At 43.7% G+C, this 19882-nt stretch overlaps 1 protein-coding gene across 4 annotated transcripts in view; it reads right to left on the bottom strand.

Moving 5' to 3' along the window:
* LOC307015049 (uncharacterized protein) overlaps window positions 1-19882 on the bottom strand; it is a 34297-nt gene that overhangs the window by 11686 nt on the left and 2729 nt on the right. For 2 of the 4 annotated variants that reach the window (XM_079643406.1, XM_079643404.1), the window contains 5 exons: window positions 18814-18938; window positions 18547-18615; window positions 18184-18235; window positions 15942-15978; window positions 15664-15856 (listed from right to left, as the gene is read on the bottom strand). In XM_079643406.1, coding sequence (XP_079499532.1) covers window positions 15814-15856; window positions 15942-15978; window positions 18184-18235; window positions 18547-18615; window positions 18814-18938 — 326 coding nt within the window. In that variant the 3' untranslated portion in view covers window positions 15664-15813. Of the gene's footprint in view, window positions 1-6582; window positions 15857-15941; window positions 15979-18183; window positions 18236-18546; window positions 18616-18813; window positions 18939-19882 lie in introns of those variants that run through there. The other 2 variants (XM_079643405.1, XR_013801394.1) reach the window with 2 other exon arrangements.

The raw sequence follows: 19882 nt of genomic DNA, 5'->3' as shown, positions 1-19882 counted from the left end.
TTTGTAATCATGGTGCAGTATTGTGTTTGTGCAGGTTGCACAAATACCAGCCTGTCAGGACATCGAGTCCACAGTAAAAAGGACCGGAGCTAGCGTTCGTTCCTGGGTGCGTTGTGAATCCACCTCCCTGCAGCACATACTCTCCACAGCTTTATCAGGAAACCGTAGTACTTCTCTCTCCCCCCCCCCCCTTCGCTGCTCTCTCTCTCTCCCCTCCGGTACACGGCACCATAAGACATAGTGTGGAGTTGCATTAGGTAACGCTGTGGTGGCTGTACTGCTCCAGCCGTCACCTTTGTGTTTGTTTGTTTCCCCCTGTCTGTGTTGTTTGTGTGTGTGTGGTGGCTGTCACTCCTGGCTCCCGGCTCAACCTCCACTCACATGCTGCAATCAGCTGTGCACCCTCCCCGACTACACACCTGCTTTCCATCAAGCCATTTACAACGACATATCAACGGAGGCTCCACAACCTTTCTCCGCCAGATCGTCAAGTATCAGCCGTATCTCGCGTCTCTCCTCCGGTACACAGCACCGTAGTGTGGAGTTGCATTAGGTGACGCGAGATACGACTGATAACTTTCTGTTATGGATCAGTATCAACAGTCCTGCCAGTAACGTTACTATATTATCAATGCTACTTTAGTTATAGCCTGATATATGATAGCTAACTTTACAATGTTGTGATGTGACGTTAGCTAACATTCTGTAGCTAACGCCGGTCACTCACCAAGATAGCTGCCCAGTTCTCCACTGGTTCTCCTCACACCACAGCTCAATTTGTCTCCGATGGCCGTTATTTATTCTAATCCTTGGCTGCTCCTGTTCTTTTGGACGCCTAGCAGGCTCATAATTATAAGGTTGTGGTCCGTCATATGCATTCGAATATTCATGTTCAACTTCTTCTGTGTCTCCTGTGTCGAAACTAGCATTGGGATCCATGTTTATTAATACGTTACACCGGCCGCTCTCCCCCTTGTGTCCCCCGTGTTACGTCACACGCGGGAGGTCACGTGCCGAGGCTTTTTTATGCGGAAGTGAACATTTCTTACAAAAACGACGCCAGATGTCACTGTAGTGTATATTTCTGTATATTTTTGGGAAAATCTAGTGTATTCATCATTTTCCTACACATTTATTCACAGGTGTCTTTAACCTGGAAGTTGCTCTTTAAGGGGCAGTGAAGTACACGTGTGAGTGGTGGTGAATAGCCTAATATTTAGATTCCCTCCCAACAGTAACTGTCTGCGCTCATTTTAGTAGGTTTTTATACCATTTTAAATAGCATAGTAGATGAATACATAATAAATTGTTATTATTTTTACTGGATAAAGTATTGTTTGTAAATGTGTTTGATATTGATAATAAATGTCATACTCTTGGGAGAAAATCCTTGTCTTAAGCCTTTTGGTTGACTACCAACTGTATCGTGTTTCTTTAAATTGAATCTGTGTAGTTTTTGCTGTTTGATCAATTTGAGTTAAAGGGCAAATTTGATCAGTAGAACAGCTAAACTTTAGGCCGTGTGCGCGGCCGCGGTTACAGATGCATACAACATGATTGACTCTCATAATAAATCCTGTGGTTTTTAAGTCTGTGCCCTACTTTAACTATTTCCCGATATTTGTATAATTTACATGGTTATGGTCTCTGTTTAACTGCAGCTAACAATTGTCAGATCAACGTGATATTGTTTTACTTGAACGATTGCCATGAAGCACAAGTGCTTTGTCCAGAAAATTACTGGTGAAGAGCCCTTCATCCTTGAGTTCTCCCTGTTGCTGAATCCAGTATTGAACCCCTTCTTTTCTCATCACTCCCCACCAGCTCTCTATTCTCTGATTTGTGTTGCTAGCTCCTGTTATATAACTCCTTTCTCCTGCTCTGTCATCTTCATCGTTTCGCCGTAAAAACTGTTGGATGTCTCGTAGTAGAACATTCTCTGTGCCCATGTCAGTGCGTAAAAGCCTTGGGTAACATCCTCTATTGCTTTGACAAAGTAGCTTCCAATTACTTTTGGGTCGGTGTTGGTGAAAGCTGCTTTTAGCCAGATAATCCGACGGGAATATCCGTCTATGCATCCATTAATGCATATTCCATAGTGCTTGAGTTTGTCCCATCTACGTGCCATATGAAATTAGGCCCTTGTGAAAAATACTTTCTCCGGCTGAGACGTCTTTTCAGGCGAGCTTGAGAGTTGACTGGGTCGAGCAGAGAAAGAAAGATCCTCACGTCTTCTTTCCGGATGCGGATACCTGGCTCCAAAAGCTTTGCATACATCCAGCGATATCCATGAAGTTGTCCAGGGCCTCCCAATTGACCAACTATATAGTCGATAGCAACTTCCAAATCAGCATATTTCCGACGATTTAATCCACACGCTCTCAATATTCTCCTTAATGTACTTTTACTAACAATTATCCCTTGCAAAGCAAGTGTTGTCAGGATGTCTTGATAACTCATCCCAAGTCCAAAATAAAGCTTAATTAAAGCGTCTCTATCCATAGCTACAACCATTGACAAGTGTGTGGTGGCTCGAATGAATGACGTGCACTGCCAGAATTCTGTAATGTAACGCTTTTAACAAGTTAATAAAGCGTGGCCTCGTTGTATTTAAAACGTGGCCACGCTTTATTAACTCGTGCGCACAAGTTAATACAGTGATGCAAACTTGTCACCTTTCGGCGAAATTCGCCGTTTTGAATCCAAAATAGGTCGTTTGTGTGATTCATGTAGATCTGCAATAAAAATATGTTTGGGGTATAGGGGGGTCTGGGACCCGGAGTAATCTGTGGCCGTGAGCTGTTATGTGCCATCATGACACGCATGGTGTTCTTTTTTGATATATTATAATGAAGTGCGAGCTGTGTGCTCGAGTCTTCCTACCTGTCGGCTCTGCTCATGGATGTATAATAAGGCTCTGCTGCTCCGAAATGATGGTCTAGCTTCAGCAGCTACATTACCTACGGGTGCGTTCGTTAATATTAACTGCGCGTCCGGACTCACAGTGTCACAGACTGAACCGCTGGTGAACAGCTGTTAGAACGGGCCGTTCAGGTGTTCAGAGCAGAGCTCCCTGTCGGAGCGGCAGAGCGTGATGTGAACTGAAAAGTTTTTATGTGGCAATATTATTTAAGGAATCGTTGAGCTAGCTAGCTAGCATACATTGTCACTATCTGCTAACGTTAGCTTTAGCCTTCTATTTCTAGTTTTTTTCATAGGCTATAAACAGAGGTGGTATAAGTATAAATATATTGTACTTGAGTAAAAGTAGAAGCACTCAGATCTTGTACTAGAATAAAAGTAGAAGTACTCAGATCTTGTACTAGAGTAAAAGTAGAAGCACACAGATCTTGTACTAGAGTAAAAGTAGAAGTACTCAGATCTTGTACTTGAGTAAAAGTAGAAGCACTCAGGTCTTGTACTTGAGTAAAAGTAGAAGCACACAGATCTTGTACTAGAGTAAAAGTAGAAGTACTCAGGTCTTGTACTTGAGTAAAAGTAGAAGTAGCCTACTCAGATCTTGTACTTGAGTAAAAGTAGAAGTACCAGAGTGTAGGAATACTCTGTTACAGTAAAAGTTCTGCATTCAAAATGTTCCTCAAGTAAAAGTAGAAAAGTATTATCATCAAAATATAGTTAAAGTAGCGACAGTAAAAGTAGTCATTGTGGATGTTAAGTTTAAGTATTAATATGTCTGCATGTAACTGCACTATAACTGTTCCACAGTAAGAGGGCGCTATCGGCGCAAGGAGGCGCAGCTATTGTAGCTGACGTCAGGTATCAGATATAAGGGATTGTTCCCTCCCCTTCTATCTCTCTCTCTCTCTAGCTCTCATGGAGAGCAGGTCAAGTGGTGCAATGCACATATCAAAATAAACCACGCCAGTTAAGGCTAAAGAATACCTCGTCGTCATGACCAGTTTATTGCTATACATGTGACTCTGTCAACAGGTTATGGGCCCAGATCACGGAAGAGCGAAATAACGATAGCTAGTTAGCTGAGTTTAGGCTAGTTTAGCGGCGGGAAAACCGCGGGACGCTAAAGCTAAGCTAACGGGCAGCTAAGCTAAGCTACAATAGAAAGATGGCGACCAGAGGCAGAAGCAAGTGGCCCACGTTTGACGGAAGGGCAGAAGAATACGAGCTCTGGGAAGAGCGGATGTTGTGCTGTATGCACGGAGTGGGGCTGAAAGAGACAATTTTGACGAGCCTCACGGGAGAAATAACGGAGGCCGCACGAGCCCTGGATACTAAGCTGAACGCCGATGCATTCTGCGAGCTAGCACCACTCCTAGACAACACGAGCTTGGGGCTGATATTCCGGGACACAAAGGACAAAGGCTGAGAGAGTCTGAAAGTGTTAAGAGAACACTACATCGGCAGAGGTAGGCCCCGGATTGTATCCCTGTATATAACATTGACCGCGCTGAAGAAAGCTAACACAGAGACGGTGACTGAATACGTCATCAGGGCGGAGCAGATCATCACGGCGCTCAAAAGTGCAGGAGAAGCACCGAGCGATGGATTAATGATGGCGATGGTTATGAGGGGACTACCGGAGATGTATAAACCGTTCACACTATTGGTGACGCACGGTTCAGCGGACATGTCGATGGGGGAGTTCAAGGCCAAGTTGCGGAACTACGAGGCCTCAGAAGACTCAGACCCGGTCGCCGAGGAGGCGGGAGAAAGGGTAATGAAGGCCCGGGCAGCGCCAAAGGAAAAGACCGGACCCCCGACGGAGATGGCGTGTTGGCGATGTGGAGAAAAGGGTCACCGAAAAGACAATTGCACAAAAACTGTTTGGTGTAGTTTCTGTAAAACTTCGGGACACGCAGACAGAGTGTGTAGAAAGAAGCGTGAACAGAGCGCGAACAGAGCGCTCGGTACGCGCGCGTGCAAGATGGCGGCTGTGGACAAGATGGCGGCAGCGGTGGACGTGAGGCGAGTCGAGACGACACCCGGAGAGCAGCGGGAAGAGAGGACTTCACGTTCGGGGCGCAGACAGCATACGCCAGCTGGTCAGCGCAGCAGCAGCAGACCAAAAGGAAGGGACTGATCGTGGACACAGGTGCGTCGTCCCACATTATCAACGACAGGAACCGATTCAAGAACTTTGACAGCACCTTCGAGCCGGAGAGACACAGCATGGAGCTGGCAGACGGGAAGCGCACTTTCGGGTTGGCGCACGGGAGAGGAGACGCACAGGTAAGCCTCATAGACAGTGAGGGGCGCCGGTGTACAGTGAGGTTGAAGAACGCCCTCTACATACCCTCGTTCCCCCAAGAACTATTTTCTGTCAAATCTGCTACTGCAAATGGTGCCAAGGTGTTCTTCAATGAAGGTAACGATGTTCTTGTTGAGCCTGACGGTACGAGATTTAACATTGAGGTGTACAAGAGAATGTATTATCTGCAAACAGAATGTAATGAAAATTATGTGTGTGATGTCAGTCATGATATTCGGACATGGCATGAGATCATGGGTCATTGTAATTACGAGGATATACTGAAGCTGCAGGCGGTAACAGTAGGCATGCACATTAACGGTGAAAAGCATAGACCTAACAAAGAATGTGATGTGTGTATAAAGGGAAAGTTCACTCAAACAAGGAACATAGGTCCCACAGAAAAAGTAAAGACACCACTTGAGCTAGTTAACACAGATCTAGCCGGTCCAGTAACTAATGAGTCCATTGGTGGCTTTAAATATATTTAGTCTTTCAAAGATGTGTGTACAGGGGCAGTGTTCGTTTACTTTCTCAAAGCAAAGAGTGACGCACTTCAGGCCACAGAGAAATTCCTTGCAGATGTAGCTCCGTATGGCAGCGTAAAATGCCTGAGGTCCGACAACGGAACAGAGTTTACAAATAGAGAGTTTCAGTCACTGCTGAGAAGGAACAAGATCAGACATGAAACGTCCTGTCCTTACTCCCCGCACCAGAATGGGATAGCTGAGAGGGAAGGGCGCACTCTTTTTCGAAATGGCTAGGTGTAAGCTAATAGACGGCAACTTACCTAAGAGTCTATGGCATTATGCGGTTCAAGAAGCAGCTTGCACCAGAAATCGGTGTTTTAACAAGCACACGGGCACCACCCCATATACAGCACTGACAGGAAAAAGGTGTGATCTAGCCAGGATGCACAAGTTTGGGTCAGTGTTTTATGCTTACCAACAGGACAGGGGAAAACTCGAGTCCAGGTGTGGGAAAGGACTTTTTGTAGGGCATGATAAGGGCAGCCCCGCTTTTCTAGTCTATTATCCCGGTAAGGGGAAAGTGCAAAAGCACAGGTTAGTAAAGTTTGTCACAAAGACAACATGTGAGAACGAGACACAGACACAGGAGCCAGAGCTGGACTCCAGAGTAGGGTGTGAGGAAAGAGAGACGACACAGCCTAGTGTACTGAGCACAGACATGCAGACAGACGGTCAACAGCCACCGGAGGAAGATGGCGAGAAGCAACCTAGGGTGACGTCACGTGCCTCATGCAGTGGGAGATATCCCCCCCGGGAACATGAACCGCCAAAGTATCTGAAAGACTATGCCCAGAGAGAAAGTGACGAGGATGACAGTACACTTACCAGCATAGATTACTGCTACAGAGTAGTGAGTGGTGTACCTCAGACCTTTAAAGAGGCCATGATATCCCCTGAAACAGGAAAATGGGAGAGAGCGATGGATGAGGAGATGAGGTCCCTGGAGGACAATCATACTTTTACTCTAACAAAATTACCCGAGGGTAGACAGACAGTAGGAGGCAAGTGGGTGTACTCAATCAAGGAGGGTATTGAAGGGCACGACAGGTACAAGGCCAGGTTTGTAGCTAAAGGCTACAGTCAGAGGGAAGGAATAGACTACGGTGAGACATTCTCCCCTACAGCTAATCTGACCAGTGTACGAGTAGTTATGCAGAAGGCAGCCGAAGACTACTTGATTTTACACCAGATGGATGTGAAGACAGCCTACCTGCACGCACCCATTGATAGGGACATATATATGGAACAACCTGAAGGTTACGAGAAGAAAGGAGAGAAGCTAGTGTGCAAGCTAGAAAAAATCAATTTACAGCCTGAAACAGTCTGGGCGAAATTGGAATGAGACCACTTCATACAGAACCCAGTAGACCCCTGGGTTTACACAAAGGAGTCAAAAGAGTCAGGGAAAGTGATAATTGTGATTTGGGTGGATGATTTGATCATCGCAGCAGACAACACTAGAAACCTAGAGCAGGTGAAAGATATTCTCTCCACCAGATTCAAGATGAAGGACCTGGGCAGGTTAAAACATTTTCTAGGCATGGACTTCGAACAGTCTGCTAGTTGTGTAAAACTATCCAAGAAGAGATATGTGGAAAAGATCCTGAATCGCTTTGACATGCAGGAGTGTAAAACTAGGGAAACACCATGTGATCAAAAGCTAGACTACAATGAGGATGCACAAAAATTGACGGATGTAAAAATGTACAGAGAAGCTGTAGGCAGCCTCATTTATTTGACAACATGTACTCGCCCTGACCTATGTTTTGTAGTGAGTAAGTTATCACAGCATTTTGCTGATCCCACAGAAGAGCACTGGATTACAGCAAAACATGTTTTCCGTTATCTTAAAGTTACAGCAGATAAACAGCTTTGTTACAGAAAGAGCCGTGAGGGCTTAGGGCTTCATGCCTATAGTGACGCAGATTGGGCGGCAGACGCCACAGACAGGAGAAGTACCACAGGGTATTGTGTGAGTATGGGTACAGACAGCTCACTGGTTTCATGGAAAACAAAGAAACAGCCCACAGTGGCACTATCAACTTGTGAAGCCGAATATATGGCTCTAGCCTTGACAATACAGGAATGTATTTATCTGGAACAACTGCTCGAAGGAATGGATACCTATGTATATAAGAAAACTGTTGTTTATGAAGACAACCAGGGAACCATTGCACTTGCCAGAAACCCTGTGTGCCGACAGAGGTGTAAACATGTGGATATAAAATATCACTTCATTAGATCTGTCATCAGAGAAGGAAAGATGACACTGGTTTAATGTCCTACAGATGAAATGGTTGCAGACGCCATGACCAAGCCTGTCTCCAAACTGAAATTAAAAAAATGTGCAGGGGTCATGTTCGGTGTGTAAAATATTGCCTACTATGTAATATTGACTGCCATGTTCTTTTGATGTTTTGAACTGTTATTTTTCTTGGAAAAGTTGTACAGTATACACGTCATTCATAAGTGGGAGTGTTAAGTTTAAGTATTAATATGTCTGCATGTAACTGCACTATAACTGTTCCACAGTAAGAGGGCGCTAGAAGCGCAAGGAGGCGCAGCTATTGTAGCTGACGTCAGGTATCAGATATAAGGGATTGTTCCCTCCCCTTCTATCTCTCTCTCTCTCTAGCTCTCATGGAGAGCAGGTCAAGTGGTGCAATGCACATATCAAAATAAACCACGCCAGTTAAGGCTAAAGAATACCTCGTCGTCATGACCAGTTTATTGCTATACATGTGACTATGTCAACAGTGCAGATTGGTCCATTTCAGAATAATATATGATATGTTTTATAATGATTGATCATGAAAGTGTTCTCAAAGCTGGTAAAGGTGCAGCTAGTTTGAATGACTTTGTATACTGCAGGGTAGCTTGTGGATTTACTCCAGGTGTAACTAAAGTCTGATTTAACACTTGATTATATTTCACATCATTCATCCACATCTGTAAAGTAACTAAAGGTATTAAATACATGTAGAAGTACACCATGTACCTCTGAACTGTAGTGGGGTAGAAGAACAAAGTAGCAAAACATTGAAATACTTAAATAAAGTACAAGTATCTCAAAATTGTGCCCAAGTATAGTACTTGTTGAGTTTATGAACTTAGTTACTTTACACCATGTGGCTATAAAGATAGAAAGACTAAGCCTTGCACAGAGGCATGAAAATACATTTTCAAAATGCTCAACAGTGCTGCCAAAATTATAAACTAACTGATACAAAATTTAAAATAAATGCTTTTATATATTTCTATTAGATGTGACTCTTTGGCGTTTCTGTTATTATTAACACTGCTGCTTTAGTTGTTCTGACTGCTAAAATCCTCTGTTATTCCTCATTTTAAAGCAGGTATTCTGTGGGGTGGGGGAGCCGGGGGCTCGGATCCTTGTCACCTTTTTCATACCTGATGAGTTTGCATCACTGTAATAAAGCGTGGCCATGTTTTAAATACAACGTGGCCACGCTTTATCAACTCGTGCGCACGCTTTATTAACTCGTGCCCACGCTTTATTAAGTCGTGCGCACGCTTTATTAACTTGTGCGAACGAGAAAGTAAAACGTGGCCACGTTTTTTTTTTTTTCTCTCTCTATGAACCCTCCAGGGCTCCGTAAAATACAAGTCATCTGAAATAAATAAATATGTCATTATGAAATACAAGTCTCTTGAAATAAATAAATGTGTCATTATGAAATACAAGTTTCTTGAAATAAATAAATGTGTCATTATGAAATAAAAGTCCCATGAAATAAATAAATGTGTATTTAAATGCACATGTATACATATTTATTGCCTCATTTATTTATTTCAGAATATATTTCATAGGCATATTTATATATATATATATGTATTTATTTAATTATTTATGTATTTATTTAATTTTGGCTTAAATGGCATTCCATAAGGAATCTCCTCTTTCCAACAGTGTATACGACTCAAAATGTGTCTTCGGGTCAAGGCGACTGATTTCGATGGAGCAGGTCACATATATTATGGGTCTCAGATATATAAAAATTAGGGCTGTCAAAGTTAACGCATGTGAATAATCTCGAGACTTTAACGCGCACAATTTTTTTTAAGTCAAATTAATCATAGTATCCAGTTTAGACGGTACCTCCCTCAGTATTTCCAGCACGCATGTTCACCTAGGAATTAACTAAGAGGCAGGCATGTTAAACTAACAGGATGACTGAGGAGTAGGGTTGGGTACCGAAATTTCAATTTCATCGATATTGTTTAGAAATGTCAGTTTCGGTTCTGCTTATCGATTCCTAAGGAAATGCATCTCGCCGCTTTCTGTACTGTCAGACGGGAGGGGCGGGACGTGTAGTACAGTGGCAGGGTTGGGAATCAAAACTTGGTTCCGAGTAAGAACTAATAGCAATTGTCCGGTACCGGGATTAATAAGAGTTGTGAGGACAGGAGGCGGAGGCCGAGTCCCGCAGAGCGCAGCTCTCTCTCTCTCTCTCTCTCTCTCTCTCTCTTTCTCTCTCTCTCTCTCTCTCTCTCTCTCTCTCTCTCTCTCTCTCGCTCTCTCGCTCTCTCGCTCTCTCTCTCTCTCTCTCTCGCTCTCACTCTCTCTCTCTCTCTCAGCCTCCCTGTCTGTGTCCTCGCGCTATTACATTACATTACATTGCATTTAGCTGACGCTTTTATCCAAAGCGACTTACAATAAGTGCATTCGACCAGGAAGATACAACCTTGAAGAAAACAGAATCATATAACTACATCAGGTTTCATAGAGCCAAACATTTCAAGTGCTACTCAACTGGCTTTAGATAAGCCAGCCCTTTATTAGTATATAAGGTCTTTGTTAGTAATTCAATCGCTCGAAGTGGAGTCTAAAGAGATGAGTTTTCAGTCTGCGCCAGAAGATGTGTAAGCTTTCTGCTGTCCTGATTTCAATGGGGAGCTCATTCCACCATTTTGGAGCCAGGATAGCAAACCCACGAGTTTTTGCTGATGGGAACTTGGGTCCCCCTCGCAGTGTGGGTACAGCGAGCTGTTTGGCTGATGCAGAGCGGAGTGCACGTGCTGGGGTGTACGGTTTAACCATGTCCTGGATGTAGGAAGGGCCAGATCCATTCACAGCATAGTACGCAAGTACCAGTGTCTTGAAGTGGATTCTAGTAGTTACTGGAAGCCAGTGAAGGGAGCGGAGGAGCGGCGTGGTGTGGGAGAATTTTGGAAGGTTGAAGACCAGACGAGCCGCTCCATTCTGGATGAGCTGCAGAGGTCGGATGGCACATGCAGGTAGACCAGCCAGGAGGGAGTTGCAGTAGTCTAGGCGTGAGATGACGAGAGCCTGGACCAGAACCTGCGCTGATTTCTGGGTCAGCTGGGGACGTATCCTCCTGATGTTGTAAAGCGTGTATCTGCAGCAGCGGGTTGTAGCAGCAATGTTTGCAGTGAAGGACAGTTTGTTATCTAGGATCACACCCAGATTCCTTGCAGTCTCAGTCGGAGAAACAACATAGGTGCCGATGTTGATTGTTAGATCAAAAGAGTGGGACAATATTTTCCCAGAAGGAAAAGCAGTTCAGTCTTGTCAAGGTTGAGCTTGAGGTGGTGAGCAGACATCCACTGAGAGATGTCAGCTAGACAAGCAGAGATGTGTGCGACGACCTGGGTCTCTGAGCGGGGAAAGGACAGAATTAGTTGGGTGTCGTCAGCGTAGCAGTGGTATGAAAAACCATGCGGGCTAATGACAGACCCGAGCGAGTTTGTGTACAAGGAGAAGAGGAGGGTGACCAAGAACAGAGCCCTGAGGGACCCCTGTAGTTAATTGACAAGGGTCGGACTCGGACCCTCTCCAAGTTACCCTGTAGGTGCGGTCTTTGAGGTATGAGGTGAGGAGTGAAAGTGCAGAACCTGAAACTCCCAAGTTCTTGGAGAGTGCGAAGGAGGATCTGATGATTCACCATGTCGAATGCAGCAGACAGGTCCAGAAGGATGATGACAGAGGAGAGGGAGGCTGCTTTGGCAGTGTGCAGTTCCTCAGAGACAGCAAGGAGAGCAGTTTCTGTTGAGTGACCTGCCTTGAAACCAGACTGGTGCGGATCAAGAAGGTTGTTCTGATGGAGATAACAGGAGAGTTGTTTAAAGACAGCACGTTCAAGTGTTTTAGACAGGAACGGGAGGAGAGAGACAGGCCTGTAGTTTATAACATCAGACGGGTTGAGAGTGGGTTTCTTTAGGAGAGGGTTTACTCTTGCCTCCTTGAGACTGTTTGGAAAGTGACCAGATGTTAGAGAAGTGTTGATGAAGTGGGTGAGAAACGGTAGAATATCAGGAGCGATAGTCTGAAGGAGGTTTGAGGGGATAGGGTCCAGAGGACAGGTGGTAGGACGGGCAGAGGTAATGGGGGGAAGAACCTCACTTGGAGAGAGAGGGGAGAAGGAGGTCAGTGTGTGGGTGAACGGTGGGTCCGGTGACCCAGCGGTGAGTAAAGGTGAGTCAGAAAAAGAAGAGCGAATATCATCAACCTTTTTTTCGCTTGACAAAAGGGAGGAGGGGCTTTGGGGGGGTCCAAGAGGGTGGAGAAGATAGAAAATAGTTTTTTGGGATTGGAATAGGAAGATTGGATCTTATCTTGAAAGAAAGTGCTTTTTGCCTGAGAGATGGAAGCAGAGAAAGAGGAGAGGAGAGCCTGATAGGTTAGGAGGTTGTCATGGTGTTTGGATTTCCACCATTTCCGCTCTGCTGCCCGAAGAATGGTTCTATTAGCACGCAGTGCGTCATTTAGCCAGGGAGCAGGAGGGGACTGACGAGCCGGCCGAGATGTGAAAGGACAGAGAGAGTCCAGAGAGGATGAGAGAGTAGAGAGGAGAGTTTCTGCAGCAGAGTTTGGAGGTAGGAGTTGGAACGAATCAGAGGAAGGGAGGGCTGAGAGCATCGATGAGGCGAAGGTAGAGGGGGAGAGGGAACAAAAGTTGCGGCGGACAGGTGCAGAGTTAGAAGAGATTAGGTTGTTATGTTTGGAAAGGGGTAGAGAGAATGAAATGAAGAAGTGATCGGATGTGTGAAGCGGGTTTACAGAGAGGTTAGAAGTAGTGCAGTTCCTTGAGAATATGAGATCAAGGACATTGCCAGCGTTATGAGTTGGTGGGTATGGAGACAGTGAGAAAGCAAAGTTGGTTAACAGAGATGTTAGTTCAGCTATCTTCCCTGTCTGGAGGTTGAAGTCTCCGAGAAGTACAGCCGGAGGCCCAGTTTCAGGGATGTGTGAGAGGAGATTATCTAACTCCTCCAAGAAGTCCCCCAAGGCGCCTGGTGGACGGTAGAGAACAACAATGGTTAATTGTATTGGATGGGTTCCTGTGACGGCATGGAATTCAAAGGTGGACGAAGTGAAGTTAGGTAGCTTGAAGAGGGAAAAGCTCCAGTTGGGAGAGAGCAGGAGACCAGTGCCACCTCCTCTGCCAGAGGGTCTGGGTGTATGGGGGAAGGAATATGCTGTGGAGAGAGCTGCTGGGGTGGATGTGTTGGATGGAGTAATCCAGGTCTCCGTGAGAGCAAGGAAATCCAGAGACTGCAGGGAAGCGTAGCCAGAGATGAAGTCAGCCTTAGGAACAGCTGACTGGCAGTTCCACAGGCCCCCTGAAACGAGATGTTGGATCTCAGTGGAGCATGTGGGATAAACAAGAGCAGGCCGGTTAAATCGATTAGGAGATACACGGGGCCAGTGATAATTGCGAGAGGACACATGAACAGGAATGGAGAAAATGCACATGATTATAGCATGAGGGGCTAGAGAACCAAAGAGAATTGAATAAAACAAAAGAAAACACCAGCGATACTTAGCTCAATCAAAGTAGGATTTGCCTCCTCTTTGCCTCCCTCGTGACTTCAACAGGACTCCAATGTCTTTGTCAGTCTTCGTCTGGCTGACGCTGAAGCTGCCGCTCCAGGAAAGAGCCACAGTGATTGCTGAGTCAGTATAGATAGTGTCCTCACCGGGTCTGGATGCACACTGAGTTATTCTGATTTTAAATGTGCTATTTAAATGATTTTTAGCTGAGGGTTTACTAACTCACGCTGTTTTGCACTTCGTGCAATCAGCAGAGTGTTCCTGCCTATTGTTATGCAGGGTTGAGGCGCGTGACCCACTGAGACCTGTCTTACAGGTTGAGTTGTGCAGATCTGGGATTTAAAATCTCTCAGAAATCGGCGTTTTAGCTACAATAACTACAGAACAATTATACAGAGTAGAATAAATGAAACAGGGAAGTCTATTTAAACAAGAATATAACTTACAGTGATTGCTGAGTCAGTATAGATAGTGTCCTCACCGGGTCTGGATGCACACTGAGTTATTCTGATTTTAAATGCGCTATTTAAATGATTTTTAGCTGAGGGTTTACTAACTCACGCTGTTTTGCACTTCACGCAATCAGCAGAGTGTTCCTGCCTATTGTAATGCAGGGTTGAGGCGCGTGACCCACTGAGACCTGTCTTACAGGTTGAGTTGAGCAGATCTGAGATTTAAAATCTCTCAGAAATCGCCGTTTTAGCTACAATAACTACAGAACAATTATACAGAGTAGAATAAATGAAACAGAGAAGTCTTTTAAACAAGAATATAACTTACAGTGATTGCTGAGTCAGTATAGATAGTGTCCTCACCGGGTCTGGATGCACACATCCCGGTGAGACAGACTCGGAGGAGGGAAGTTAGTATTGTTTATGAAGCAGGGTATAGAAAGTAGCCTACATTATTGAAATGAAAATACTATTTATTTACTTTTACAAACAGTGAGCAGCTGGGCAGCTGTAGCATATGTATTAATGTATATATAGGATATATATATATAAGTGTGTGCAGCCTATATGTATTAAGCGCTTTGAGCACCAGGAAAAGTGCTATATAAATGTATTTGCATGTCTTGCAGGACATGTGTTCAACACAGACTATGGTTGGACTCTGTCTCACAGGCAGGTTGCAGTGAAACATCAGAGGAGACTGGGCCAATAGTACATTCTCAAACTGCACCACTTAGAACTAACTAAACAATGCAGAGATTATTTTTATATAATGTATTATCGATGTGTTGGACAATACTAATACTACCTTTTTGCTCAGAAAAAGTAAAAAGGAACAAATAAAATAATAGAAATCTTGATCTCTAAATGCTTTTCGCATTTTTATTATTTCATACCTGCATTAATCACAGAATTGTATTTAGATTAATCCGATTAAATATTGTTGATCTATTGACAGTGATGTGTATACTCAAAATACCAAACAGATCATGCATTTTAGACATCCCTCATATCCCTCTAGTTCAGCCCCGTTAGAGAAGTGCTGATTATGGGTCAGCAGCTGCTGGCCCCGCCCCCTTTTGAGGGCAAGCATGCAGTGAGGTCTCCTCTCTGTCTGCAGATACTCAGCTAAACGCTGCTGTGATTAAACGCCATATCGTGTTCCAAACCACTTCAAGGATTATTTCCGAAACTTTATGGATCTCAAATGCTTTTTCTCTTGCGGGTTTACCACAAAGTGAGTTCCTTTTTTTATTTCCTGCTTTTTTACACATACTCTCTCCAGTACAGGTTAGCTCTGAGTGGTAGCGATGCTTGCTAATGTAAACAAAGACCATATTACTTCCAAACACGTTGTGCATTGTTTCTGAAAGCGACGTGGATGTAAAGCCAGCCCACATTTCCCACATTAAGTCATATCTGCAGCAAATCTGGATCAGCTCCGTTGTATCCCCGTTTTTAGAGATTTGGGTATGGAGGAAAAAGAGAGAGGATTTTATTTTCTGACACTTTGTGAGTTCCCTGACACACCGGGGACACATATTTATGTATGTAATACATCAAAAAGTGCATTTTGCATGATAGGAGACCTTTAAAATATCCCTAAATGGTTAATAATGAATAAAAAATCCACAAATGTATAATAATGTTTTCTTTAAGAATTTCTTATTCAGTCATTGGTTTGACAACGTTAATGTTCTCAAGAAAAAAGAGAAAAATAACAATGAAAATCAGAAGTGAAGGTGAAACAAAATAGTTTGGCCACATGGTGGCAACATTTGATTGGATTCAGTTGTCATCATCTCCATCATCAAAGACATCAGCTACAGTTCTGTGGATGGACGGACAAACAGAGGTTACATACTGTAGTTCATAACTCTTTGAGCTGGTTCCCATTGCAGGTAAGTCTGACTTACTTGTAGATGGATCCAGTCACTTCATCAAGAAAACCTCCTTCAGAAAAAAAGACAGAGAAAGTGTGAGCCGGGATCTGTAGTACAAAGGGAGTTCAACTTACCCAGGATATCTTTGAGTTATCTGGCTCTACTAACCCAAACAAACTCGATCTCACCAAGCTGTGTTACGACGCTGGGTACCCACTCAAAGTCTAACCAATATTTGTTGATCAGAGTTTCAAAGCTAGAGTGAATAAGTGAGTTGTGAGAGATTCTTTTGAAGGATACAAGAGTGTTGGCCTTTCAGATGTGGCTGGGAAGGGAGTTCCAGAGTGAGGGGGTGGTGGCTGCAGCGAAGGCCCTGTCGCCCCAGGTCCGGAGCTTTGTCCTGATGGTCTTTAGTAGATTAACTTCAGCAGACCTGAGGCGACTGGTAGGGGTTTATGGTTGGATGAGGTTACTGAGGTAGGGGGGGCAAGGTTGTTGAGGGCTTTGTAGGTGAGAAATAATATTTTGAAGTCAATCCGGTGTTTGAAGGGGAGCCAGTGGAGGTTGTGGAGGATGGTGTCCACTGTATTTGGACAACTGTTCTGACAGCAGTGTCATGTTTCACAAATTAGGACTTAACTATAATCTTACAAAAATACAAAGAAGTCAAACATATAATCAAGTTTAAACACAAATAAGTTGCAGCTGCCAAGTGCAGGAAAAACAGCTGCTTTAATGTATAATACTGTATCACTGCCCTATCTAAGGGAAGAGACGATTTGACTTGACTAACATTTGTATATTTCATTTAGAAATGGGTTGCTTGGAAGCATTCTTAAGGAATAAAATACAAAATATTGGCTATTTTATTCATACCACAATCCAATAAAATAAATTTCACCGCGTTAAGTAGGCTTACTTTAAAGGTCCATGGCCATTTCCACTGATCATAATTCCATTGTTGAGGTCTACTAGAATACATTTATATTGTGCAATTTTCCAAACTCACATTGGTTTCTCATACAGCATCTCTGTAAACTACGTGTATTCACTGAATTTCACTCTCTGCCTTTAACGGCTCGTTGTAGCTCCAGTAGCTCCAGCCCCCACCCTCCCTGTGAGCACAGTGTGCTCTGATTTTGTAGGGACGTTGTGAATCGCGCTAAGCTCCGTGGAGGTGTTGTTTCCTTGTTTAGCGATACACAGCGAAACACAGCCAAACTCATCCTGAGCACACACAAAGTCACAGCCGAAGTAAAAACAATAAGTGTGGCTTGATATTGAGTAAGAAAAAGGTTGATAAACGCTGTGAGAATGGTTCTGCAGAGAGAATTTTGCCGCGATCCCAACTGTCTGTTATCTCCCTGCAGCCAGGGAGGAGAAATCAGCAGAGCTACTTGCACTGAGTGTGTGTGTGAGGAAGTCCGTGGATTGGTCAATTTGGACCAATCAGCGGGGGCTTAACATAACGGACGTAACGTAACGGCTCCACGGATTGGTCCATTTCGTTCCGGATACGGTTGACATCATGCGTACCCGGAAGAATCAAATGGACAATGACGTATCTCCAACGAGGCGTTTTGGGGAGGTATTTTCTGTGTTAGAGTTTTACTCGCTACAGGGTGTACTTTGAGGGTTTGTGACTCTGCAGACCGTTTACATGCATAAAAACCTTCATAACACACAAGGGGACGGGTAATAACCAGAAAAGCATGACATGGGACCTTTAATATTTTAAAAGGCAGTGGTGGTTATGGAAGCATTTTCTTCTGTCCACCACCTATGGCTTGGAAGTGCATGCTTTTTGTAAAATGTTTATCAAATCTTAAAATCACAAAAACAGCAGGTATAAAGGAAGCCCTGACGTAGGCTATGAATATCTAAAAGAGGGCTTAATTGAAAGTAAAGCCTTTACAAAATACTGGTGACACCCAATAAATGGTGAATTTACTGAGTTGATAACCAGCGCCATAGGAACGCTAGGCGAGATCAAGTTTGTTAGGGTAGGTTAAGCCAGATATCTTAGGTATCAGGCCTGACAGTCATGGACAAACCACACAGCTCGACCTGCCCACTATGCTGTGCTACTACAAATCGCCTGCTACTCCCTTACAATTGAAGGGTCCGGCTACCACTCAATTGAAATCACTATTTGCTGCCCTTTCAAGTTGTAAGATGAAAGATTGAAAGTACACTACAGAAACGGTTTAAATGGGCAAAGGAGTCTCTAGTTTGATACTGTAACCTTTTTTGTGTCAACTCAGCATTTACTCACCAGGCTTGCAAAGTGTTTGGCAAACAGGACACACATGGCAGAAATTGCACATCTGTGAAAAAGAAAGAAATTGAATAGTAAAAACAAGAAAAGGAAACACATTTCTTTTTTAAATTGTATCTCAAGAAGCCTGATCCACTTGTCTAACCCCATAGATGTCTATTCCGAGGCTGCATCCTGCCTTCCTGGACAATGTGAGAATGACACTTCATACACAAAACATGTGCATATCTTTGCACATGTTAGATGTTAGAAAAGCCTATTTCGATCAGAAATCAAATGGTTGCTTCAGTAGAACATGAACATGTATATGTCAAATAACCTTATGTGACATCTGACTTCAGATCATGCTTATTTTCTCACCTTGCAGTCATCACAGTGTTCAGACTTGTCTCCCTCTTCACAAGGACATTTGTCACAGTTGTCGCAATGCTGGAAGAGACATATTTACTGTTAAAGACCAACCTAGAGAGGGCAGGGTAAAAAAGGAACACACTAAACAGAAACTACACAATGGACAGGGCAAGGGCAAGATTGCATAGATGTGTACTACTTCCATTTCGAAAAGTAATTAAACAAATCTCAGCTTTGTTGACTACATTTCATTTCCCTGATTTAATTCAGACATACCTCACAGAATTCACAATATGAGCACAGAGAGCCCTTGTGATAAGCACCCTCCTCATCGTCGTCGTCGTCGTCGTCATCATCGTCCTCATCGTCCTCATCGTCGTCTTCATCGTCTTCATCGTCATCTGCACATTATGTAGATAGAAATAGAATATAGAAAAATGTGGCTGAATGTCTTTATCATGACAACAATCTTGACTATTAGCTCTATGTAAAAAAAGAGTTGTGATTACTCTGAGGTGTATGCATACCACCTTCATTTTTCACCTTCAACCCTTTGTTACTGAACAGCTGGATAGGAGGCAAGAAAATAACCCATTTCCATGCAATAAGCAACATGTTTTTCCAAATAGAGTTGTAAGCCAAGGGAGATGTATGCCTTACCATACTCTTTGGATTTGGGCATTATAACTGAAAGGCTTGTCGTGGGCTCGTCCACTTCTCTTTTAACTGCCGGCTGTGTTAAAACGGCTGTGTTAAAACGTGTCTATTTTTATTTTATACAACTTCTTGCAAAGTTTCACGCAAATCCCCACATCCCTTCATCCCTCCTGCCCGATATTCCCTTATCCCAACATCATCCCTACCTATCTTCATTCATATTCAACTTGTGCATATTTTAAATGTCTCATTCAAGGAACCATCTGGGGGCCTGTAATCGTCCAGAGCGGAACCATGCCGGAGACGGACCCCCACCCTGAGTCTCCCTCTGACCGGACCACAGCACATCTTCCCAGACCAGACCAGATATTCGTCATCAGCATTCCATATCAATTCATTGTTACTTCTTTAATTCAATCTACAAACTTCATACCGCTGTGGCGTTGTCCCTGCTAGTGAATATATAAATGTTGATATGAATAACATAAAGGTGGACCAACTGTTAAAAATACCCTTCAGCGCAAGAAAAGTTACCAACCGAGCAAAGTGGAAACATTGATGGTGTGAATGCTGAGTCAGCATGTACAACCAATGTTCTTCTACTACAACAATTGTTTATCATTATTATTATTATTATTAATATTATTATTATTATTATTATTATTTCTTGGCCTTTGTTTTGATTTAC

Source organism: Notothenia rossii, assembly GCF_949606895.1.
Source record: "Notothenia rossii genome assembly, chromosome: 8".
Taxonomy (NCBI): domain Eukaryota; kingdom Metazoa; phylum Chordata; class Actinopteri; order Perciformes; family Nototheniidae; genus Notothenia; species Notothenia rossii.
The sequence above is the reverse complement of the archived record's forward strand: the minus strand, read 5'-3'. Positions and strand labels throughout refer to the sequence as shown.